The sequence below is a fragment of the Scyliorhinus canicula genome, chromosome 9 (genome assembly GCF_902713615.1).
Source record: "Scyliorhinus canicula chromosome 9, sScyCan1.1, whole genome shotgun sequence".
In the NCBI taxonomy this organism is placed as follows: domain Eukaryota; kingdom Metazoa; phylum Chordata; class Chondrichthyes; order Carcharhiniformes; family Scyliorhinidae; genus Scyliorhinus; species Scyliorhinus canicula.
The window spans coordinates 165,454,419-165,480,101 of record NC_052154.1 but is presented as its reverse complement, the minus strand read 5'-3'; the positions used below and the strand labels follow the sequence as shown (position 1 = coordinate 165,480,101).

Below are 25,683 nucleotides of genomic sequence, written 5' to 3'. Positions count from 1 at the left end.
GTTCTCTTCTTGCATTTCCACAAATTAAGCACACATTTCAGTATCGATAGCTTAAAAGATTAAAATAAATGTGGTTATGTTAAATACTTCACAAATTATTCAACATTAATATCGTGGAGATTTGAAAAGATATCTGGGGCAATTTATTCAGCAGTGGCTAACACATAAAACCAGAATAAATTTTTTAATGTGGAGAGAGAAAATAAACAATTCAGAGTTTCTTGCTCATTCCAACTATGCTTTACACCCATCTTAGCCGCACAAGAGAAAAATGTAATTTAGATCACTAGTCTTAAAACAGAACGTTTAGGGCGCGATCTTCATAGCGAGCCGGAGTTGGCAGGTGTTTCCGATGGCCGACCTGACGAGGTCGTCACCAGTAACCGACGTTAATTAGAGCACTTAATGATGTCCAAAGGGCTTCACACTGCAAATGACTGTCCCGCCAGCTGATTTGCCAGGATCGTGCTTGGCAGCTCCCTGCTAACGAGGGGAAGCAGCAGTGAAAGCAACCCCACAGAGCAAACCCCAGGCAGCCCATAGCCATGCCACCGCGCAGACCAGCTCCACGATTCAGGAAAACCAACCTGGTCAGGCTCATGAACACGGTTGAGTCCAGGATGGATACCCTGTTCCCCTGAGGGGGTCAGAGGGTCGGCCACAGGGCAACAAGTCACCAGCACGGGGAGCGTGAGCAGGGGGAACGTCACCCAGTGCCACAAGAGGCTCAACGACCTCCACGGGGCCTCACGGGTGAGTTATCATCGCCCCACCCCCGGCACTGGTCCTGACTGCTATCCCCAGCGTTATCGTCACCCCACCAGCACCCCCTCCCACCACGCCGGTTACTCTACACCTGGGCACCTGGCACCACCCCGACCAGCCCAGCACAAGGCCACGCCCATGCCCCAGCACACCCAGTCATCCACCAACACATGCCCCCCCCCCCCCCCCCCCCCCCCCCGACCCAACCCATGAAACATGAAGTGTTCAGCTCACAATGCCCCCTCTGTGTCCCCGCAAGAGAAGTTAGCGCACAATTGGTGGGAAACAGCCAAGGCAGGCGGCAGGTTGCCGGACCACAGGGTCCTCACCCCCGACGAAGAACGGGCACTGAAGGTTGCAGGGGTGGCCGAGGACAGATCAGTCACCAACATTGAGGTGAGGATCCACTAGCCCCCACCCAGATAACCTGTCACAAGTGAGTAGTTCATGCCAGCTCCACATGACCACATGCCATTTTCTGGCAGGATCGTCATCTGGCTGTGCAGCCCATCCGGGGTGCCCCCCTCAAACTCCGAAGAGAACACCTCTAAGGATGCCACCACTGAGGCGTCACAGTTGTCATCTCCAATATCCGCCAGCGCAGAGACATACATCAGTGGACAAAAGTAGTAGACAGGCTTCTGGCGCATGATCTAGTGAGCACCACGCCATTGCAGATACACAACAGGTGGAGGCAGGAATGTCCAGGGCAGACAGCAGTCAGGTCTGCTGGATCCCAGCACCCAGGTGAGTCCCATTCAGAGGCTGAACCTCTGGGCCAAGCTATCTCGGAGCTGATGCAGTTGATACGGTGCAGCAGTGAGATTCAGAGGGTGATGTCAGCGACACTCCAGCTAATTCATAGCTGTTTGGAAGAGTCCCAATGGCAAAAGGCACAGGAGATGGTGCCAGCAGTGCATGGCACCGAGACCAAAACTTCTGTGGTGGCGACCGCAGCGGGAGCCCAGAGAATGATGTCAGTACCAAGAGTGGTGGTGTCCAAGGTGTGGCTCAGTGAGTGACGACCATGGCCGAGTGCCTCTACAGCATATGTAACGTGCCTGGCACAGGTGGAATGTTCTAAGGCGCTGCGGAGCATGTCCCATTCTCAGGTGGGCATTGCCAAGGCAGTCCACGTGAAAACATCCATAGACATTCCCCTGTCCACTATCTAAGTGACCTCCTCAAAAATTTCATTGAGTTTTGTCTGGTATGACCTACCTGTCATGAATCCATGCATGCTCTCCCTAATTAACTGAAAATTTCCGAGATGTTCAGTTATTCTATCTTTGATTATAGACTCCAACAATTTTCCCTCCTAGATGTTAGTAATTCCCTGGTTTCCCCTTCATAGAAAGAGGAGTGGTAAGAGCAATTTTCCAATCAGGGGAGAACTCCTGAATCTAGGGAACTCTGAAAGATTATAGTTAGGGCATCTACAATGTGCTTCCCCACTTCCTTTAACACCCTGTGATAGAAACCGTCAGGTCCTGAGGATTTATCACTCTATTAATGTCCTAAGGACTTCTGGCAAGTTATCTTCCTTTTCTACTGTAAATACTGAGGCAAAGTCATTATTAACCATGTCTGCCATTTTCCCATAGTCATTGACAATATCCCAGTTTCAGTTTTTCCTCCACGTGGGCTGGTTAACTGAAGGTCTATTTCCAAGATAGATGCAAGGTTCTTTTTTAGGATGTCCCTATCAATCTTACTAACCATTCGGATGTTGTTTACACTGCGAAAGTTAGAAAGTTCCCAAAAGAAATCTGCTTGGCAAATCTGTGGTCATCCACGCGGGAAACATGGTCGGCCCATCCGAGTTGACTTTTCTGTAGGGTGATCTCCATGCTGTTGAGTCCACTCTGTTGGATAGCATCATTGCTTGTGATTTTGTCCTGCCGTCAAGTTCTTATGATGTTCCTCGGGTGGCTTTGAAGTGGTCCAGAGCTTTGATGTGGCTCCAGTTAGCTGGTTCAGAATTCTGCGGCATGCAGCAAAGGCCTGGTAGAGTTTTTTAGTCTTCAGCTTAATGTTATGCTGATACTAGGCACGATTGTCGAGTCAGCCGTTGGCAGAATTTGCTTTCTGGATGCATGTGCTGACCTTTTCATCAATAGTGGCTTTTCTCAAGAACACACTATCAAGGTATGAGGATTATTCTGCAGCCTTGAGACTGGCACAGTCTTCCTGACTCCAAGTACTTTACAAGGCAAAAATGGTGTCAAAAGAGAAATTTGAGAAGTGCGAAATGAAGGTAAACCTAAAGGGAAGGTTTTTAGCAACCTTTTGACGGAAGGGAACAAGGGAAATAGGAAGGCAAAGTGGCTTGGAAGAGAGCTACAATAACAGAAAACATAACAGTAATCCAGTCAGTTAGTAGGCTTGCATTTCTAGTCACAATAGGATATAAATAATGTACACGTACTACAGGAATCAGTTTACTCAGATACAATAAACAAAATAAGTTACTTGCATGAATTTATGAGAATGATGATCAACTAAAATGTTTCCAATGAAATGTCTCCTCAAAAGAAATTTGAATATAGGTCATGGAGAGATGCGCACAGACAGTTTTGAAGGATAATCACCTCTTCACAGAAGGTGTCTATGCATAACTATGACAATGACAAATATGTTCCTTTACAGCCCGTTCATCAAGGGGCTGGAGCATAACAGCTCAATGCCTAATCAAGTGGAGGAGCTTTTTTTAGTAGTTTCTTTGCTCATGATATGCTGCACAAATAAAAGTGACCCTGAAGATGTGGTACTATTCTGGCAGTACAGGTTCAAGGACCGATCAGTGAAGCCTATCCCAGGTGGAAAGCAATGACAGCACAGAACCGCTACAGCAGAAACTGGAAAACCAATTGTTGAAGGAAATGTTTTGATCAATTCGAGAAGGAGATCGATTGGCTTTTCAATCTTTTATAAAAATTCTTAATGTGATGTGGCTGTCAGTGGCAAGGCCAGCATTTGTTGTCAATCTGTGAGGATGACGGATTTCCTTCCCAGAGGACATTAGTGATCCAGATGGGTTTTTGAAACAAGCAGTGATTGTTGTCATGGTGACCATCTCTGAATCTTGCTTGAAATTCTAGATTTATTAATTTGAATTCAAATTTCATAAGGTGTCGTGGTGGGATTTGAACCCATGGTGGTTCAAATTATCCTGGGTCTCTGCATTACTATTCCAGTGACATTACCAATTACATCTCCTTCACTGGGTAATGGAACCCACACCTGCGATCAGTCGGCATAGATTCCATTGGGTCTATTTTCTATGAAAGCATAGAAGCTTGCCATGTACATATTCGCTTGATATGCCTGCAATCATGTACCCAACCAGCACCAACCCCCCAACCTCACCGGAAACAAAGAGCCACATGAAATAAGGGGGTCTCCCACTGGATCAAAATTTCATTGCGAATTCTTGGCCCAGGCTCCGCGCACATATCAGGCTTTCCGTCAGTATGTCAATTATCTCTATGGATCTGTAAAACAGAGATTCTCTGAACAAGCCATTTTTCTGGAACACTTCATCTTTTTTCAAAAATAATTAAATATCTAATGTACCCCCCTGACACACCCAGATAGAATCATAGAATACCTACAGTGCATAAGGTGGCCATTCGGCCCATCAGTCTGCACCGACCCTCTGAAAGAGCATCCTACCCAGGCCCACTCCCCCGCCACATCTCCGCAATCCCACCTAACTTGTGGACACTTAGGAACAATTTAGCATGGCCAATCTATCTAACCTGCACATCTTTGGGCTATGGGAGGAAAGTGGAGCACCCGGAGGAATCCCACACAGACACGGAGAGAATATGCAGACTATGCAGACTCCACATAATCATCCCAAGGTCAGAATCAAATCTGGGTCCCTGGCACTTTGAGGCAGTGTTAACCTCTGTGCCAATTATGACCCCTCTTTTCAATTGAAATTGGGTTTCATAGCAACAGTACGGAAGCATTGGCAGCTTTGACACGCTGTTCTCCCATTCATGTATCAGTTATTAGAATAAGCTGTGCTCTGTTACATTCAGCAGGCATTTATATTCCTATTCATCAAGAAATAATGCTTTTCTTGTTGTTAGATATGGTTTGTCAAGCAGAGAATGTCTGGATTGCTTCTCTATCACGATTCATTAGACATTTTTGGGAAAATTGCAATCATTGAACATTAATGAATATAAAAATAAAATGTAAATGACAACTTGTGACAGGATTTGAAACAGTCTGTGTTAATAAATAAACAAAACTGTAAACAAATGAAACATTGTAAATCAGTATCTAGTAGAATGTGAGAATGGTGGTGACCGAGATGAGGAGCAGGCCATCCCCACCAAAGATTTCCTGAAGCTACTGCTGTAAAATGTGGCCGAGATATCAGAGCTGCCCAAGGTAAAGGGTCCATTGTAGACATCAAAAGAAACCGAATGGGCCACAATGGACTCAATAAAAATAACTAACAAATTACTCAAGTAGGAACAGGTCTGCTAGATCTTCAAATGTATAGAAATGTCATTTATGGCATTGATCGCCTCTATATTGAAGAACACATTTAACCGAAAGACATTCTGATTATATAACCCCCTCAAATGTGTGTAACCTGGAAAACCAATATAAAGGCACCAAGAGTGATTAGAAAAGATAAACACGATAATGTGAATTAATAGCTGATACCTCATATGCTGGTAGTCGACATTTAAATTGGGGCAAGTCACATAAGGTTTATAAGGGGCAGGTAGGATAAATATTTTCAGATGAAAATGAACATGATGGCTCCCAACTGTTTTATAGTGGAAATGTTGCAAAGCTGACTGAACTTTGGTGTCGTGTCTAAGGTGTGTACGAAAGTCAAATCTTAGTAAACGTTTGGTATGCAAATCTTGGAAAGACTACCAATTTTACAAATGTAACAAGGAAAATATTGAAATCTTGTAGAGCTGAACAAAAGGGGCTAAATTCAAGTATCCGACTTAAATGAATAATATCATAATTGCTTATCGTCACAAGTAGGCTTCAATGAAGTTACTGTGAAAAACCCCTAGTCGCCAAATTCTGGCGCCTGTTGGGAGGCTGGTACAGGAATTGAACCCGAGCTGCTGGCATTGTTCTGCATTTCAAGCCAGCTGTTTAGCCCACTGTTCTAAATCAGCCCCTATACATCTTATGGGTCTCAAGATGCAGTTACAAATTGCAATATTAATCAGCTTTAAAGAGAGAAACAGAAGGTATCGATGGTGAGATTCCCCAAGACCAATTCCAGGTCCCCTTCAATTCCTAATATTTATTTCTGACCTTGACAAGTATGCATTAAGAAGAACCTCTAAACTTGTGGGTGGTATGAAGTAATAATGGTTAGCAGGAAAATCTGAGGATAGGATTCTGTTACAATTCCAGTTATAGCTGGATGGGAAGATCTCAGAATGAAACCCTGGCTCAAACGTCCATACCTTTTTTTCAAGATAATGTGGAGGAACAGTGTCACAAATCTTAATAAAAGTTTGATGCACAATTCTCGAAAGGACTTGTAGCTTCACAAATATAACAAGGAAAATATTGAAATCTTGTGGAAGTGAACAAAAAGGGGCTAAATTAAAGAAAAATGACATAAGTGAAATCTCATGGGGTTCAAGATGCAACTGTCTCTTTAACTCTGAACACTTTGCTTACTTTCCCCTTGAATTCTCCTGTACAATACTAATTAGTTTTAACAACAATATTTTTTTAATTAAACATGAAAAGCTGGAGAATGATGCAATACTCCTTTACTCCCCTTTATCTTAAGCTATGTATGGATTAAAAAGTACATCTTAAATTGCAATGATTTCAATAACACATAAGAAGGTGTTCCCATCATGGTGCATGTAAGCACACAGGATGACTGTGGTAAGACACAGTCCTCTCTGAACCCAAGTGAATATCTGTGGAGGTCTCCTCAAAAACAGATGATTCTTATACCGTGAGCACCTTGTCTCTGGCTTCTACACAAGTGATTTCCAGGTTTTACACCTCGTCCTTCAAGATTTCTTTGTTTTGACTACGGTATAACTGTTCACAATTGCTTTAACTCTTGATTCCCAGTCTCTATTTAAATGGCATCAAACTTTGAATTTACCTCTGAAGTCTGCTTTCCCACTTTAATTCCAGTTATTTCAATTGTCTCTTTAACTCAGAACACTTAAGTTTTCTTTTCTCTTGTATTCCTCTGAAAATACCTTCTCTTAACTTCAGTCTTTCTAAGACAGTCTTTTTGTCCCAATTCCCTGGTTATTATCATTATCGTAGAATTTACAGTGCAGAAGGAGGCCATTCGGCCCATCGAGTCTGCACCGGCTCTTGGAACGAGCACCCTACCCAAGGTCAACACCTCCACCCTATCCCCATAACCCAGTAACCCCACCCAACACTAAGAGCAATTTTGGACACTGAGGGCAATTTATCATGTCCAATCCACCTAACCTGCACATCTTTGGACTGTGGGAGGAAACCGGAGCACCCGGAGGAAACCCACGCACACACGGGGAGGATGTGCAGACTCCGCACAGACAGTGACTCAAGCCAGAATCGAACCTGGGACCCTGGAGCTGTGAAGCATTTGTGCTATCCACAATGCTACCATGCTGCCCAGTTATCTGGGATGCATTTGGTTCTTTGGGAAGTCTGTCTCGTTGCAGCTTCCTTGTCCTGTTCAGTCATTCTTCTCCTGGCAAAGTTGAGCAATGTTCACTTCTGGTGTACTATCTTCAACTGCCAACAAATTCAGCAAAAAACTAAATTCCAAAAGTTTTTCCACCTTAAAAGGACCCCATTTGCTAATGTGACAAATGAATGATATTAGAGATATGGGATTATATTGAATTATAAATACGTGGCACTTTTAAGGGTTAAAAGCCTGGATTATAGTGTGTTTGACTGCAGTAGTCATGTTTTTAAAAGAATCTTGTTTTGCAAGACCGGAAAGCTTTTAGAAGATATCATAAACGCCTGGGCTAATGCACTGTTGTTTGACTAGGGGGAATCCTTGGGGAGTTGATGTTTCTTCAGCTTGGGATGATTATGTAATTGATGGGTGGAGCTAAGGCTTTCAGGAATTTTGAGAAAGTTTTTGAGTTGAGTTCTGTTCTGGCTAACACCGAGTCCACAAGTAAGGTATTTTGCTCTCAGTAGGATAGTTGAAAAAGATTAATGGCATTTAAAGCAGTGCAGACATGTCAGAGGACAAGGGGGAAGCTGAAACAAACCAGTTGAAACAGCTTTTTTAAGACATACAGTCAGTATCCGGAGGGGTTCTATCAACAGCCAAATCTGTTCTGGAAACAAATATTATTCTGAGTCATTGGGATGTGGGATGGATTGAGTGCTCTATTTTTTTGTTTCTTGTTGCTTAGTTGGGAAGAGAGATAGTAATTAAGGGTATTATATTTACTGTATTGAGTAGTATTACTTAAGGGATAATTGTTAGCTATTTTCAGTTGTGACATTAAATAGTTTAATATTGTGTCAATAACATTTCGTTTGAAAATACCAAATCCCTATTTCTTCATGCAATCACTCCTGGAACAAAGTATTCTTTCCACACAGTCTTACAAAATAAATTAAAATATAAGGGTTTCGCTCCAGTGTCCTACCACTGTTGGGGTCTGGTCTGGAATCGTAATACAAAGAAACCACTGCTACCTCTGCCAGTCTCTATTTACTCTTCATACTGTAACCCTCTCTAAGCACAGACTGTAGAAGTACAGTCGGTACTGAACCAATCCCTATACATACAAAGATCTTTGTCCAGCATGAATCTAACAATAGGTTTTACACTTCCTTACACAGAAACATTGAATTAAACCCACTTAGAAATATACCTTATTTCTAATGTTTATCAATAGAAATATAAATGCCTTAAAACTACTTTTGATTTCCGAACAATCCTACTGAAATTCAGCTACGGATGTGAACGGCAAGTAACGCTGTCAACAATTCATCTTCAACAAGGAATGTTATGCAACTAAATAATAATTTGGATGCAAATTGTGCATTGAAATTTGACTTAAATAGCTTTTTTAAAAGAAAGATCGGTGTAGTTACTGAACAGGCACATAGTTGAAATTGCAAAATGTGCTTTAACCTAGCTTTTGCTCGGAAAAATACTTATGGAAAATTATATCTGATAAATGAGATTACACCTGTCTTAAATTGTAGCTTGTATATTGTTTAGAATGATGAATTGTGAAATATGGGCTTTTTGTGGGTTCTTCCCGTTTATTCTTTCATGGGATGTCAGCATTATTGATTGGCAAGGCCAGCATTTGTTGCCCATCCCTCATTGTCTTTGAACTGAGTGGCTTGCTTGGCCATTTTAGAAGACAGTTAAGAGTCAACCACATTGTTGTTGGTCTGGAGTCACATGGAGGCCAGACCAGATAAGGACGGCAGATTTCCTTCCCTGAAGGACATTTGTGAATCAGATGGGTTTTTAACAACAATCACTAATGGTTTCATGGTCACCATCATTGAGATTAGCTTTATATTCCAGATTTTATTAAATTCCACCATGTGCCATGGTGGGATTTGAACCCTTGCCCACAGAGCATTTGCCTGAGCTGTGGATTATTAATTCAGTGACATTACCACTACACCACCATCTTTCCATTTGTTAAATAAAAAGCAACAATGCAGCAGGTCAGTGAAAGGCTCAATGTAGATCATGAATAATGGATAACCAAATCTGATTATAAAACGGCAGTTTAATCAGTGGGTTTGAATGATGTCTTTTCCTACAGCAAAACAAAAACAGTTCATGACAGACGCTAAAACCTTACGGTGAAATTATCCCAGGATGTTATCTTTATTATTATAACTCCATTCTTTTCGCAAAAGGAGGAAGGAGTCATTTTTTTTTTTTGCTGACTGGATGCATCAGGTTCCTGCCCACCAACGACGTGTGCTGGCCTTCAAACTGAAAGATTAATGACTGCGATGTCAAAGTTGTGGATTTATTGTGCATTAATCTGCAGCTAATCACCCGCAAATTCTTTGGCCGGTGAATGTTGGTTAATTATAAAGAGAGAGATTGGATGTAATTGAAACATTCCTGACATTAGGGAAGGGAGGTAATATAACTGTAAACTTATTCCTGGGAATTCACCGCCAATAAAAAAATCTCCTTCCAAAGTTTATATATAAAATGGTTCAGTTCTGTCATTCCATCTATGGTGATATGAAGAGAGAAAATGAAGAATGTCACACTGTGAACATCAGCTTTCTTACACTCAAAAAGTACATTTTCCTCGCAATAAAATTAAAATAGCACAGAATAATGGACATAGGGGCCTCACGGTAGCATGGTGGTTAGCATCAATGCTTCACAGCTCCAGGGTCCCAGGTTCGATTCCCGGCTGGGTCACTGTCTGTGTGGAGTCTGCACGTCCTCCCCGTCTGTGCGTGGGTTTCCTCCGGGTGCTCCGGTTTCCTCCCACAGTCCAAAGATGTGCGGGTTAGGTGGATTGGCCATGCTAAATTGCCCGTAGTGTAAAGTTAATGGGGGGATTGTTGGGTTACAGGTATACGGGTTACGTGGGTTTAAGTAGGGTGATCATTGCTCGGCACAACATTGAGGGCCGAAGGGCCTGTTCTGTGCTGTACTGTTCTATGTTCTATGTTCTATGATATTGACAGCCACCATTTTCGACCGTTTGCTGCCAGTATTATGTCTAAAATGAGCGCTGTGTGATCCAATTTGTAGGTACGTATGTTTAAGGAAAAAATGCTTAATATTTAACACATCAGAAGTGATTCTGGACAGTTGAACCTCAACTCAACAAGTTCTGTTTATGAAAGAGTTCATGTCAGGTAATTTTAGCTTCACACAAGTTTCAAGCAAAGAGCATCTCCAACAAGAGACAATCTAACCAACTTCCCTTGACATTCAAAGACATGAACATCACTGAGTTCCCCACTATAAATATCGTGGGAACTTATCATTCACCAGCGACTGAACTGAACCAGCCTAAGAAATACTGCAGCTACAAGAGTAGGTCAGAGGCTAGGAATTCTGCAGTGAGTAATACACCTCCCGACACTTCAAAGCTTGTCTACCATCTACAGGGCACAAGTCATGAGTGTGATGGAATATTCCCCACTTGCCTGGTTGATGCAGCTCTAACAACACTCAAGAAGCTCAAAATCAGCCGGGACAAAGCAGCCCATTTGATTAGCAACCCAACAACACAGTAATCATACACATCACCCAACAACAGCACACAGTGGCAGCAGTGTGTACCATCTATGAGCAACAACTGGTCAAGTCTCCTTCGACAGCACCTTCAAAACCCGCAACCTCCACCATCCAGAAGGGTTAAGACAAGTTGCCCTTCAAACCACCCCAATTTGGATACATATCACTGTCTGACACTGTTGTTGGGTTCTAAATCTGGAACTCCCTTCCAAACAGCAGTGTGATAGTACCTATAGACGGCAACGGTTTAAGAAGGAGGTTCACCACCACCTCTCAGGAGCAATTAGGGACGGGCAACATATTCTGGCCTTGGCTGTGATGCTCATATCCCATGAAAGAATATATGGAAAAATTGAGCTTCTTTGCCTCGACCCAAGGAAGTGTGCAATTAATCTTATTATAATTGGGTTGGACCGTACATACTATTGGCTGTACAAATCCCTGTTAAGTGATTAGCCTTAAGAATGCATCTGGACGAATACTTAAATCGGCAAGGCATAGTAGGCTGTGGACCGAGTGCTGGCGAATGGGATTAGCATAGATTGGTATTTGATGGTCAGCATAGGCATGGTGGGCTGAAGGGCCTCTTTCTGTGCTGTATGACTTTATAACCCTAATGCGTGGCATAGTATCTGCATCATAATGCTGAACTGGTGTACCCAGCTGGTGAATCATTGGTTGACTGCTGCCTACTATGAGCTTTACCATCTGATGATAGAAACCAATTTTTGCATCTTAAAGAAATTAATCATCCAATCATTTGAATAAAACAACGTAACTAATACAGAGAAGAGGAATTTAAATGCTCAAAACTTTAATTATCAGGTTCTGTGAAATAAGGTACACATAAACAGCATAGAGTGCACTGGCTCACCATGGTAAATGGTACTGCTGTTACTGTTGAGATAAGATTCAACAAGAGGGGCTTGCTCCTCTGATTGCTTCATTCGGCGAGTCCGTGATCGGCTGTCGACATTTGACTGGACCATCAGGGGTTCCTGTCGCTTTTTCTTTTGCTTTTGTTCCAGTAAAGCACGCTGCGGAAAACAGACGTCGTTAATCATTCAGAACACTCACATAAAATACTTTTGTCTGTCACAGGTTTTGAGTGAACTTTAGACCTGTTCACTGAACAAAGTAACGACTGGTATGGATCAATGGCTTCTTCGCTTTGAGGCTTTGATGTGTTAATTAGCATAAATCTGTCAGGATATATATATTTTTTAAAACAAGCTGTCGCCTGATTTCTGAGAACATTTTTCAAAATGGCTATATGTGTATTGAATGAATACAGTAAATTCACTGTTCGCAGGATCCCATAGGGGTAACACATGAAGAAAATGAAAGCTGGAGATGGCGCTCTGAGAGTGCAATCCCGATTTTCCAGACTGTGCTCTTTTGCAGCACGACTTCTACTTGCATGTGGGGATCCAGGAAATTACTTTTATAATATGGCTCAAGTTATAGTGGAAGCTGAGGAGGGACGCTGGGAGAGACGGGTTTAAGGGAATGCTTGGTAGTGAAGAAAGCCAGAGTAATCTTCAGGATGATTTAAAAAAACTTACTGTTGGCGGTTTCCAGCTGAATCCAGTCGGAGTTAGGACAGAGTGACTGCTGGGTAAGTAGTAAAGGTTTAAATTGTTTGCGCGGGCCCATAACAGCTGATTACTGTTATCATGCGGGGCTCAGTGGTTGCTGGTTAAGTGTTTTATTTTTACCTGTATATAAGTTGGGCGGTTCCAAAACCCGAGACACTACACTTGTAGTGTTCCCCCACCCTTCTACCTCCTCTAACCTAAGGGGTTGAGTGAATATCAGGGGCGGCATTCTCCCCTGCCCGGCTTGACGGAGGGTGCCGGAGTAGGGGAGTGGCGCCAACCACTCAGGGGTCGCGCCTCCCCAAAGGTGGGGAATTCTCCCCACATTTGGGGGCCAGCCCCGCGCCGGAGCGGTTTGCACCAGAAGACTGGCGCAAACACCCAGCGCCGTCGGTAGCAGGGCTGGCCGAAAGGCTTTCGCCGGTCGGCGCATGCGACGGCAGTGACGTCAGCGGCAGCTGGCCGCTGACGTCACTGCCGGCGCATGCGCGATGTGGTGTTCCCTTCCGCCTCCGCCATGACGGAGGCCGTGGCGGGCGCGGAAGAACATAGTGCAGCCAGGGCTCTGGCCCGGCCCCTGATCGGGGGGCCCCGATCGCGGGCCAGGCCACCATGGGGGCACCCCCCCCGGGGTCCGATCGCCCCCCCGCCCCCCCAGGACCCCGGGGGCCTGCTCGCGCCGCTGAGCCCGCCGTTCCAGAGGTGGTTTAAACCTCGGCGGCGGGAGAGGCCTCCCAGCGGCGGGACTTCGGCCCATCCGGGCCGGCGAATCGCCGCAGGGGCCTCTCCGATCGGCAGGGCGAGATTCCTGCCCCCGCCACTTTCCGGGTGGCGGAGAATCTCTGCCACGGCGGGGGCGGGATTTTAGGCGCCCCCAGGCGATTCTCCGACCCTGCTGGGGGTCGGAGAATTTCGCCCCAGATAAGCTCTTTCTTTCTTTTTCTTGTTTTTATCCGCAAGTTATCTAGGAGGGATGGCAGTGCAATGTTCCTCCTGCAGAATGTTTGAGGTGAGGGACACCGTCAGTGTCCCTGCTGATTTCACCCGTGGGAAGTGCACCCAACTCCAGCTCCTCAGAAACTGCGTTAGGGAACTGGAGCTGGTGCTGGATGAACTTCGGATCGTTCGGGAGGCAAACGTGGTCATAGATAGTAGCTTCAGGGATGTGGTTACTCCGAAGAATCAAGATAGATGGGTGATGGTGAGAGGGGCTGGGAGGAAGCAGTCAGTGCAGGGATCCTCTGTGGTCATTCCCCTCAGTAACAAGTATACCGTTTTGGATACTGTTGAGGGGGATGACCTACCTGGGGTAAGCCATGGTGAACAGATCTCCAGCACTGAGTCCGTCCCTGTGGCTCAGGAGGGAAGGAGGGAGAGCAGGAGAGCAATAGTTATTGGGGACTCGATAGTTAGAGGGACAGATAGATGGTTCTGTGACAACGAAAGAGACTCACGGGTGGTATGTTGCCTCCCGGGTGCCAGGGTCCGTGATGTCTCGCACCGTGTTTTCAGAATCCTTAAGGGGGAGGGGGAACAGTCACAAGTCGTGGTACACATCGGTACCAACGACATAGGTAAGAGAAAAGACGGGGATTTAAAACAGGAATTTATGGAGCTAGGGTGGAAGCTGAGAGCCAGGACAAACCATGTTGTCATCTCTGGTTTGTTGCCAGTGCCACGTGCTAGTGAGTTGAGGAACGGGGAGAGAGCGCAGATAAACACATGGCTGCAGGGATGGTGTAGGAGGGAGGGTTTCAGTTACGTGGATAATTGGAGCACATTCTGGGGAAGGTGGGACCTGTACAGACAGGATGGTTTGCACCTGAATCAGAGGGGCACCAATATCCTGGGAGGGAAATTTGCTACGGCTCTTCGGGGCGGTTTAAACTAATTTGTCAGGGGGATGGGAAAACGAGCTGTAGTCCAGAAGCCAGTGTTGACAGTAGTGAGGTACTGAGGAGGGTATCAAGATCGCAGGCGTGTACCGGTAGACAGGAAGGTGGGTTGAAGTGTGTCTACTTCAATGCAAGAAGCCTCCGGAATAAGATAGGTGAACTTGGAGCGTGGATTGGTACCTGAGACTACGATGTTGTGGGCATCACGGAGACATGGTTAGAACAGGGAAGTTGTTGGAAGTTCCAGGGTATAGATGTTTCAGTAAGAGTAGTGAAGGTGGTAAAAGAGGTGGAGGAGTAGCGTTGTTAATCAAGGATAGTTTAACGGCTGCAGAAAGGCAGTTCGAGGGGGATCTGCCTACTGAGGTAATATGGGCTGAAGTTAGAAATAGGAAAGGAGCGGTCACATTGTTAGGAGTTTTCTATAGACCCCCAAATAGTAATAGAGATGTGGAGGAAGAAATTGCAAAACATATTATGGATAGGTGTGGAGGTCACAGGGTAGTTGTCATGGGTGACTTTAACTTTCCAAATATTGATTGGAAACTCTATAGGTCGAACAGTTCGGATGGGGCAGTTTGCGTACAGTGTGTGCAGGAGAGTTTCCTGACACAATATGTGGATAGGCCGACAAGAGGGGGGGCCATATTGGATTTGATACTGGGTAATGAACCGGGCCAAGTATTAGATTTGTTTGTGGGAGAGCACTTTGGAGATAGTGACCACAATTCGGTGTCTTTCACTATTGCAATGGAGGGGGATAGGGCCATACGGCAGGGCAAGGTTTATAATTGGGGGAGGGGTAATTATGATGCGATTTGGCAAGAATTAGGGAGCATAAGATGGGAACAGAAACTGTTAGGGAAAGGCACAAATGAAAAGTGGAGATTGTTCAAGGAACAAATACTGCGTGTCCTTGATAGGCATGTCCCTGTCAGGCAGGGAGGAAATGGCCGTGTGAGGGAACCATGGTTCACAAAAGAGGTTGAATGACTTGTCAAGAGGAAAAAGGAAGCGTATATAAGGATGAGAAAACAAGGTTCAGTTGGGTGGCTTGAGGACTACAAGGTAGCAAGGAATGAGCTTAAAACAAAAGGGCTTAGGAGAGCTAGGAGGGGGCATAAGAAGTCCTTGGCACGTCGGATCAAGGAAAACCGTATGGCTTTTTACTCTTATGTGAGAAATAAAAGGTTAGGGCCGGTCAAGGACAGTAGTGGGAACTTGTGCATGGAGTCAAAAGAGATAGGAGAGGCGTTGAATGAATACTTTTCTTCAGTGTTCACCAAGGAGAGGGGCCATGTTTTTGAGGATGAGAGTATGATACACGCGGGTAGGCTGGAGGAGGTAGATGTTCTGAGGAAGGATGTATTAGCAATTTTGAAAAAACTTAGAGTCGCTAAGTCCCCTGGGCCAGATGGGATATATCCTAGGATTCTTTGGGAGACAAGTGATGAGATTGCAGAGCCTTTGGCTTTGATCTTTGGGTCCTCATTATCCACGGGGATAGTGCCAGAAGACTGGAGAGTGGCTAATGTTGTTCCTCTGTTCAAGAAAGGGAATAGGAATGACCCTGGTAATTATAGGCCGGTTTGTCTTACTTCGGTGGTCGGTGAGTTAATGGAAAAGGTCCTGAAGCATAGGATTTATGACCATTTGGAAAGATGCAGCTTAATTCGGGATAGTGAACACGGATTTGTGAAGGGTAAGTCTTGCCTCACAAATTTTATTGAATTCTTTGAGGAGGTTACTGGTGTGTAGATGAAGATGGAGCAGTTGATGTCGTATACATGGATTTTAGTAAGACATTTGATAAGGTTCCCCATGGTCGGCTCATGAAGAAAGTAAGGAGGTGTGGGATAGAGGGAAATTTGGCCAATTGGATAAGTAACTGGCTATGACATAGAAGACAGAGAGTGGTGGTGGATGGAAAATTTTCAGGCTGGAGACCATTTACCAGCGGTGTACCAGAGGGATCAGTCCTGGATCCTCTGCTATTTGCGATTTTTATCAATGACTTGGAGGAGGGGGCTGAAGGGTGGATCAGTAAATTTGCTGATGACACCAAGATTGGTGGAGAATGTAAGATGAAGTGGAGAGCTGTTGTAGGCCGCAAAGAGACATTGATAAGATGCAGAGCTGGGCCAAAAAATGACTGATGGAGTTTAACCCTGATAAGTGCGAGATGATTCATTTTGGTACGAAAAATTTGAATGTGGATTACAAGGTCAACGGCAGGGTTCTGAGGAATGTGGAGGAATAGAGAGATCTTGGGGTTCATGTCCACAGATCTCTGAAGGTTGCCACTCAAGTGGATAGAGCCGTGAAGAAGGCCTAAAGTGTGTTAGCATTTATTAACAGGGGGCTTGAGTTTAAGAGCCGTGGGGTTATGCTGCAACTGTACATGACCCTGGTGAGACCACATTTGGAGTATTGTGTGCAGTTCTGGTCACCTCGCTATAGGAAGGATGTGGAAGCATTGGAAAGGGTGCAAAGGCGATTTACCAGGATGCTGCCTGGTTTGCAGGATAGGTCTTATGAGGAAAGGTTGAGGGAGCTAGGGCTTTTCTCTTTGGAGCGGAGGAGGATGAGAGGCGACTTAATAGAGGTTTATAAGATGATGAGGGGGATAGATAGAGTTGACGTTCAGAGACTATTTCCTCGGGTGGATGTAGCTATTACAAGGGGGCATAACTATAAGATTCAGGGTGGGAGATATAGGAGGGATGTCTGAGGTAGGTTCCTTACTCAGAGCGTGGTTAGGGTGTGAATGGACTGCCTGCTGTGATAGTGGAATCGGACATTTTAGGAACTTTCAAGCGGTTATTGGATAGGCACATTGAGCACACTTGAATCACAGGGAGTGGGAGAGCTTCATCTTGGTTTCAAACGAGGCTCGGCACAACATCGAGGGCCGATGTTGTACTCTATGTTCTATGTTTTTGCACTGAAGAGCTTTGCACATCGGATCTCCTCAGTGCAGGGAACCTGATCTCTCGACGCCCCGACGCGACCCCCGAACTCCAAGCCTCAACTTACGTTGGCCCCCTCAAAACCCCCCCCCCCCCCCCCCCCCCCCCAGCACTCCCCTGCACAGGGCACACCTGGGCCTTGTCCCTGTCGCGTGGAAACTACCAGCTTGGCACCCTTGCTGTGCCAGCCTTGCATCCTGGCAGTGCTCCTTCCTGCTTTCAGTGCCACCTGGGCACCTTGGTAATGCCAGGCTGGCATCCAGATGGCAGTGCCAGGCTGCTCAGGTGGCAGCAGCATTGTCAGGGTGCCATCCAGCCTAGAGGGTAAGCACCTGGGGGCCTCCTATCCCTTGGGTGACCCCCCAAGAGTCGCGTTCCATCTGATCCCCTTTTGTGGAGACCAGCACTGAACGGCACTCGCCCGAGGTCTGCAAGGCGAGGCAGTTAGATCAGCGGCCAGGCCACCTGGCCATGCCAGCTGGTATAGGTGCCGGCAAGTGGCTGCAGCTCCTCAGCCTCCTGAGTGTCAATCGAGAATCCGGCACCCTTTCTTATTAGAATCGATTGTGTTCCACGTCGCTCCGGTGCTAGCCCATGAACAGTACCGGAATCAGTCCAGGTGTTGTGCCAGTTTTGCTGTTTGTGGAAGTCCACAAATTCTGGATTGGTGTCAACACTTAGTCTCAGAAACAGAAAATCTCACCCTTGGGCTTTAGGTCTGTTAATTGCATTGAAATGAATGCAAATCAGCTGTTTGTTTGATCCCGCCGGCATGGGGCGGGAAGCCCATTACGGCTGGCGGGGCAGAGCAGAGACAGGTCTATCCCTTGGCGCCGATCCCATTTTTGGCCCTAGATGGGATTCTCCGCCTAATCAGGAATCCCGGTCTTAGCAGTGGGAAATGGAGAATCCTACCCAGATTGGAGAGGAAGAATGTATTCATACAGACAGAGAGGTCAATAACTGGGAGTGCATTTTAAAGTGATTGAGGAAGGATTAAAGGGACATTGAGGAGCATCTTTACACCCAGAGGGCAAGGGGAATCAGGAACTCACTAGCTGCATTTCCCCAATCTACAACAGTGGGCCTGGAGTCACATGTAGGCCAGGACAGGATGGCAGGACTTCCTTCCCAGAATGAATTGGTGAACTGGATAGTTTTTTAAAAGACAATTAATGATAACTTCATGGTCACAATCATTGATTCCAAGATTTTATTCCAGATTTTATTAAATTAATTGAATTGTTACGTAAGCCTGGTCAGTTCTCAACAATGGCTATGTGAGTGGACCAGAGCCTTAACATTTTAAAGTTTTTAACACGGTCCGGAGAGATCGATACATTCCAGGAGGGATAATGTAAGGAATATGGTTTGGTCATTTTATAAACAAACTTTATTAAAACAAAAGAAAAAACAATATTTAAACTTTTAAACTTCAACCCTAACAATAACAGATTACATGTAGTTTCTTAACCTTAACACACCACCTCCCATTAAACAGCATTTTAACAGAACATGCAGCTCTCATTCCACTTACGCAGACAGATAAGGCATTTAATGAAGCAACTTTTCTTCTTTTAGGGAAATTTGTTTTGAACTTTTTCCAAAGCGTGCCTCAATGACAACTCTCATGAACTCACTCAGTTGATTTCCAAAGCCTTCTCTCTCCCCGTTAAAAACAGGATTTTCTTTTTCTCTCTCACTCTAAACTCTGCTCAGCCCCTCAAACAAAGGTTCTCTGGGGTTTTCAGACTTAAACCTATCATCGTTATCTTTGCTGTTTGATGGCCCACTCCCATTTATGCTGAAGAACAAAGCCATGCTAATGATGTGCAACTAACTTCCCATTGATGGACAAAGAGGTCATCAGACTCTAATGGGCTAAAAGCTGGTCAGCCAGGAGAGTCTCGAAGAACAATGGATCTGGGGCATCCTGTGTGTTCCCACCAATGGGTTTAAGTCTGACTGGGGCAATGTAACTCGGCTAGGTGCGGCCATATCCCTCTGACTCTGTGCTAGCAGGTTTATTTCCTCTCAGTCTGTTCAACCTCTAAATTGCCTGCTACATCTTGGATCTAATATCTGGACCCAGGTTCGTAATATATTCCTTGCGTAACAGATTTCAAATTCCATCAGCTGACAGGGTGGGATTTGAACCCATGTTCCTAAAGGACTAGCCTAGGCCTTGAGAATACTAGCCCAGTGAAATCACCTCTATCCCACTGTTCACTTCCTCCTCAGGGTAGTACCGCTGTTCCTCCTGACCCACAAACAGTGATGAGGGCACTTACCTTTCCCCAGAGCTGTCCTCAACTCTTTAGCTTTGAGTTTTCCAAGGCTCGGGAAACACAGCCAGCCAGGGTAAACCAATAGATAGTGAGTCTCCCAGCCTCATTATAATATTTAAAATGACGGATAAACTTGTGGGAGTAGATTGACTTACATCCCTTGTCCCTCCTCAGTTTAACTCCAAAGAGGGTAACTTGGAGTTGGATTTGAGATTTAAAAATGTTCACACCCCACCTGAACTCAACCCACTGGTTTGGGGGGGGGCTAGAATTCACCCCTGTGTCACTGTAAAACACTTTAGATATTGTGAATGTTTGCTTTATAAATGCCTCTGTGGAAATGCCCGACTGAAAAGGTACCTATGGAAATCGCCAATAACATCCAACAGCAGAACACAAACCATTCAAAGCTTAATTGCTTGGACAAGAGATTGGGCCGTGGGTTTCTGGCCCCAGTGGTGTGGGTTTGACTGCAGCAGATATGGCAAACTATTCAAATCTCTGTTGACATCGGCGGGGCCAGAAGATCCTGTTGGTGGGAGGGTGTAAAATAGCTCTCCAGATGGGCTTATTGAGCTATAATAAGAATATACCGTTACTGTTTGAATTGCTGACAGTTGGAGAGAGAATTCACATGACAAGCCAAGTTCTGTGTCTGTGTTTAAGCACATGGGGCATGATCTACTGGCCACGTCCCACCAGTACCCTGGCCAGACGGGGCCGGTAGATCCCGGGAGACGCCCCCCCCGCGCCCCCGGGGGTTCCAAACAGCCTTCACGCCTTGCTAGATCTAACCATGCACCTTGGAGGTGGTGAGGCAGTGTAAATGAGAAAATAAGGTGACCGTGATTGAGTGTGGAGTTTGCCGGATGCACAGATGGGTTGGACGGAAGGCCTGCCTCCATGCACTGGCACTGTGTCAACATTTAAAAAATAATAATTTCCTTTATTAGTGTCACAAATAGGCTTACATTAACTCTGCAATGAAGAAAAACAGCAATAAAACATAAAACCAACATCCAGGAATCACTCCTCACACACACTCACCCGCCCCCCCTCCCACACGTTCCCCATGCCAAGCCATGACAAATCATGCTCCCACCCATCACCCATGGCCCCTCTTAGCCTCCAGGCCAACCCATCCATTTCAACAATCTCTAAATCCCTTTGTAGCCCCTATCCGAACTTAGAGCAAACCAATGCCCTCCCACTCACCTACATACCCTGTCCATTTACCATACTAACTCACCCAGGAGCCACCGTCGGTAGCACCCAGGACCCATAGAGCTGAGATAAAAGAAAGTTCTTAAGCTCCTGGTGCAGACTTTCTTTTTACAAAACTTGGGCGCGATTCTCCCAACGGGAGACTAAAGTGCCGAAGCCGGAGTGAAAACCGGAGTGTTTCACTCCGGCGTCGGAGGCCGCTCCTCGCCCCCTATTCTCCCACCCCCAGGGGGCTAGGAGCGGCGCAGAGTCAATTTTGCATGCTGGGCCTTGGCGCCGAGTCAAAGCGGCGCCGCATAAATGACGCGGCCGGCGGCACTTAAATTACGTCACCCGCGCATGCGCAGGTTGGCTGGCATCAACCCACGCATGCGCAGTTTCCGTCCTCCCCGCGGGCACCCTGCAAGACATGGAGGATCGATCTTGCGGGGCAGCGGAGGAAAAAGAGGGCGTCCTTTAGAGACGCCGGCCCGCCGATCGGTGGGCACCAATTGCGGGCCAGACCCCTCCTGAGCACCACCCTGGTGCTCAATGTTCCCTCCCCCCCCCCCCCCCACAGGCCGCACACGCAGCGTTCGCACGCTTTCACGCCGGCAGCGACCAAGTGTCGTTGGCGCCGGCGTGAACCGGTCGGATTGGGCAGGCCGCTCGGCCCAACCAGGCCAGAGAATCGACACTCGACCGTTAGAAACGGCGAGCGGCGATTCTCCAAGCGGCCTGTCGTAAAACTCGGCATGCCGTTTTGAGGGGGGGGGTGGGAGAATCGCGTGCGGGTGCCAGGGCGGCGTGGCGGGAATCGTCCGGCACTCCCGCGATTCTCCCACCCGGCGTGGGGGTCGGAGAATCGCGCCCCATCTCTCTCACTCCTCAAAATTTAAAAATTTACTGCATTTAAATTCCTTCAACTCCATTATGCCTGAGGGAATAAAAACATCCAAGTGCTTAAACCCTTGTAGAAATGAGTATTCAAATTCATACACCTACTTCAAAGAGTCTATAACCACCGGTAGCTGTCAATCAAACAGTGAAATGGCAGGCACCCCATTGTGATAATGGGCAATTATGAAGTCAGTCATGCAGCACTAACCCAGTAATGGAAACCTTCGACCTATGTCAGCAGACAGAGTTCAATGGTAATGATTTATTAAAAACTCCACTAGGATTCAAAGGGAAGGAATTCGAAATTCTTTGACAGTTTGACAATTCTTTTGACAGCTTCTCTTGGCACCTTTGGCAGGTGCTTTTGACAGATCTCTTGACAGATCCAATGAGTTTATGCACTTCTTACGCACGTTCATTTCCACCGTCGGCAATCCCAAAGGGCACCTTAACACAAAGGGTGTCCCAAGACTGTGCATAAAGGGATACCCAACTTCTGTGAAATGGTACAATACCTCTCCAAAGGACTCTGCAAAGTTTAAACGTGCTGCTAATCTGCATACATTGTGTTTCCCACTCCTGGCTAATGAAAATCAGACATGATTGGAAGGAACGAAAGGGACGATGCTGGAAAATCTCAGCAAGTCTTGCAGCACCTGTAGGGAGAGAAAAGATCTAACGTTTCAAGTCCGATGACTCTTTGTCAAAGCTTTGACAAAGAGTCATTGGACTCGAAACGTTAGCTCTTTTCTCTCCCTACAGATGCTGCCAAACTTGCCGAGATTTTCCAGCATTTTCCCTTTCGTTTCAGATTCCAGCATCCGCAGTAATTTGCTTTTATGACTGGAAGGAAGCTGTTGTTTTGTATGGGCAGTTGCCTCCAGAAAACTTACGTGTGCAAATCTCAACCCATTCCCAAGAAAACGGTAGGAGCCATGTTTGGGCGAGGGACTTCTGGATTTCAGTCCACTGTGCCATTTTTACAGTGACTGAGAGGCTCTATCGAATATTCAGACCTCAGTGTTCAGTGTTTGGTCCAGGGCAGGTGTTGTGGGGGGTAGGATAACACTGTTGGTGGAAAATTCCTTGTTTTTGATGGGCAAGAAGTAGAAAGGAGGCAGGAACAGACATGTGGGTATATGAAAACGAGTCTCCGAAGGTAGCAGGGCAAATTGAGAAAGATGTTAAAAGTCTTACAGGATCCGTGGCCATATTAACAGAGACAAAGGATAAAAATGTAAGGCAGTCAATGCTAAACACTTCGGGCTGAATTATTCCATGGCCGTACCGACAGTTTCAATGGCGAGTGGTTGGGTAGGAGGGTGGGGGGGGAAGTGAATTCACTAGGAATCCAAAAATGTGGTTTATGCCACTGTGAATTTCTCGCAGGATCTTCTGCTGGTGTCCTCATTCATGGATTAGGATATCCACTGGAGGCCAGCATGAAACCGATTTGCATCCCTCCAATAGGAGGCAGATGAAGACCCATCCAGAATCTTGCACCCTACGCCCGATCCTCCCTGACACCAATGGGAAAACATGCCACTCCGGAACACGTCTAGGACAACATGGCGAGCAGAAGGCAGCACTCACCTGAACAATGCCTGGGGCTGCCTCTGGAGTTGAGGTTGGAGGCCGCCGCCAACTTTGACCCTCAGAATACTACAGCAGTGGATAAGGGGGGAGCATCTACAGCTTCCAGCGTCATGAGGAGGTCCATCTTCCAGCCTCAGATTGTTCTGGAGATCCATCTTCTTTTTCAGCAGGTCCATCAACTTTCTTCCATGGCGGGTCAGTGATGTTGGGCAGCTTTTAAATACGGCAGCCAGATACGATGGCAGGACTCGTGCCATTCAGGTCTGCCCAGCCACGGAATACTGTGTATGATTGAAGTATCATTGGTTGGCATTGAGGGTATAGATAATAAATGAGGCTGGGGTCAGAAGATATGCTGTCGTTTTCTGCCAGACTCTGCAGCAGGAACCACTCCCCGTTCCTGCCCATGCCACAGGACGCAATCCTCGATGGGAGAATTCCGTTTATAGACTTCAGTTGGGACACTGTAGCCAATTCTGGAAGGGAGCAAGGCTTTAGTGGGGGTGCAGGGGAAATTGACTAAAGTTGTGCATGGAGAGACTGAAGGATACTCTGTTTTTCCATCAACATGCTTTACATTACATCGCATTAATGCTCTAATTGTCAGATTCAACCATTCTAATTCTGCAGAGATGTGAAAATGGCTTCCAGGTCCCCATTCCAGGATTCTCAACCCTATTCCCAGGGTTTCTGATTTTCACCTTTTTTGCCTTTTAAGGGTGTGGGCTGGTTCAGGTTGGAGCTGGCCAGGCCGGGGGCACGCTCTCTGCGCTCCCGGATTGGCCAGCTCAATTGCGGGAATAGGCACGTCCTCATCGTCCACAATTTTCATGGAGGTTGAACTAGCTTTTAAAAGGCTTTTGGCTCATAGCAAAGATCAGGGTATCTTTAGAAAGGTAATTGGGGGCTTACCCATGTCTGTCATGCCAATCTACGTCACTCCAACCCCACCCACCCCCCCCCCCCCCCCCCCCCCCACCCCCCGGCCATATCCTCCATGCCAATCTATGGCACTTTAATGAATACATAGGCTTGACTGGAGTGGGGGGGATGGTCAGTGCAAGCAGGGGTGGTAGGGAATGCAGTGGTGGGTGGGGGTGGGGGGGGTTTGGTTGGGGATGCACCATGCGGGGCTCGGTCTGAATGTTTAAAATAGTTTCTTTGGAGTTGGAGCTGTTTCTTTTCTTTCAGAATAATTATGCGTTAGAGCCTTAAATCCCTTTGTTGGATGGGTCCCAGCGCAATTGTCTAGGGGACGTCAGGCCTTATGGACAATTGCCGGGTTAACTTGCCAGGTAAACCCTTATATGGGAACTTTCAAGAGGAGTTCCCCAGTGCATCATTGGGGTACCCCACCCCCCACCCAAATCTAACGCTGGGGAGCCAGGAGGTTATTGTGCAATGTGTTTTAGCAAACTCTTAACTGAGTGAGAACAAGTCCACCCCAAGGAAACCAAATACTGTCAGCCAAGGCATGCGTGGCACTATCCCTTACCTGTCTGTCAAGCTTCTGTTGTCGCAGGTTGCTGCCCTCATCGTCTAGAACACTGTGAAGTAAAACAAATACAAGGAATCAATATGTGTCTGCTGGAAATTGATATCCTAGATTGCGCAGACCCAGTCATCAAATCTCAACAGTATTAGAAAATCATACAATGGAAGGCCCTTCAGCCCATCATTCCTGCGCACTTTGAAAGAGATACCAAATTAGACCCACTCCCCTGCCTTTTCCCTCTAGTCCTTATCATTTTAAATTTTTCAAGGAAATTTCGACATAGATCTCTGAAGATAGCAGGGCAGGTAGATAAGGTGGTTAAGAAGGCCTATGGGATTCTTGTCTTTATTAACTGAATCATTGAATAGAACATAGAACATACAGTGCAGAAGGAGGCCATTCGACCCATCGAGTCTGCATCGACCCATTTAAGCCCTCACTTCCACCCTATATCCGTAACCCAATAACCCCGCTTAACCTTTTTTTTGGTCACTAAGGGCAATTTATCATGGCCAATCCACCTAACCTGCACGTCTTTGGTCTGTGGGAGGAAACTGGAGCACCCGGAGGAAACCCACGCAGACACGAGGAGAACATGCAGACTCCACACAGACAGTGACCCAGCGGGGAATCGAACCTGGGACTCTGGTGCTGTGAAGCCACAGTGCTATCCACTTGTGCTACCGTGCTGCCCCTAAGAAGAACAGGGAGGTTTTGCTGGAGCTGTATAAAAT

General features: G+C 46.2%; 1 protein-coding gene across 4 annotated transcripts in view; it reads right to left on the bottom strand.

Moving 5' to 3' along the window:
• tub (TUB bipartite transcription factor) overlaps positions 1 to 25,683 on the bottom strand; it is a 479,022-nt gene that overhangs the window by 90,237 nt on the left and 363,102 nt on the right. For all 4 annotated transcript variants that reach the window (XM_038808107.1, XM_038808111.1, XM_038808110.1 and 1 more), the window contains exons 2-3: positions 24,950 to 25,001; positions 11,880 to 12,042 (exon numbers count right to left, since the gene is read on the bottom strand). In XM_038808107.1, coding sequence (XP_038664035.1) covers positions 11,880 to 12,042; positions 24,950 to 25,001 — 215 coding nt within the window. The remainder of the gene's footprint in view (positions 1 to 11,879; positions 12,043 to 24,949; positions 25,002 to 25,683) is intronic.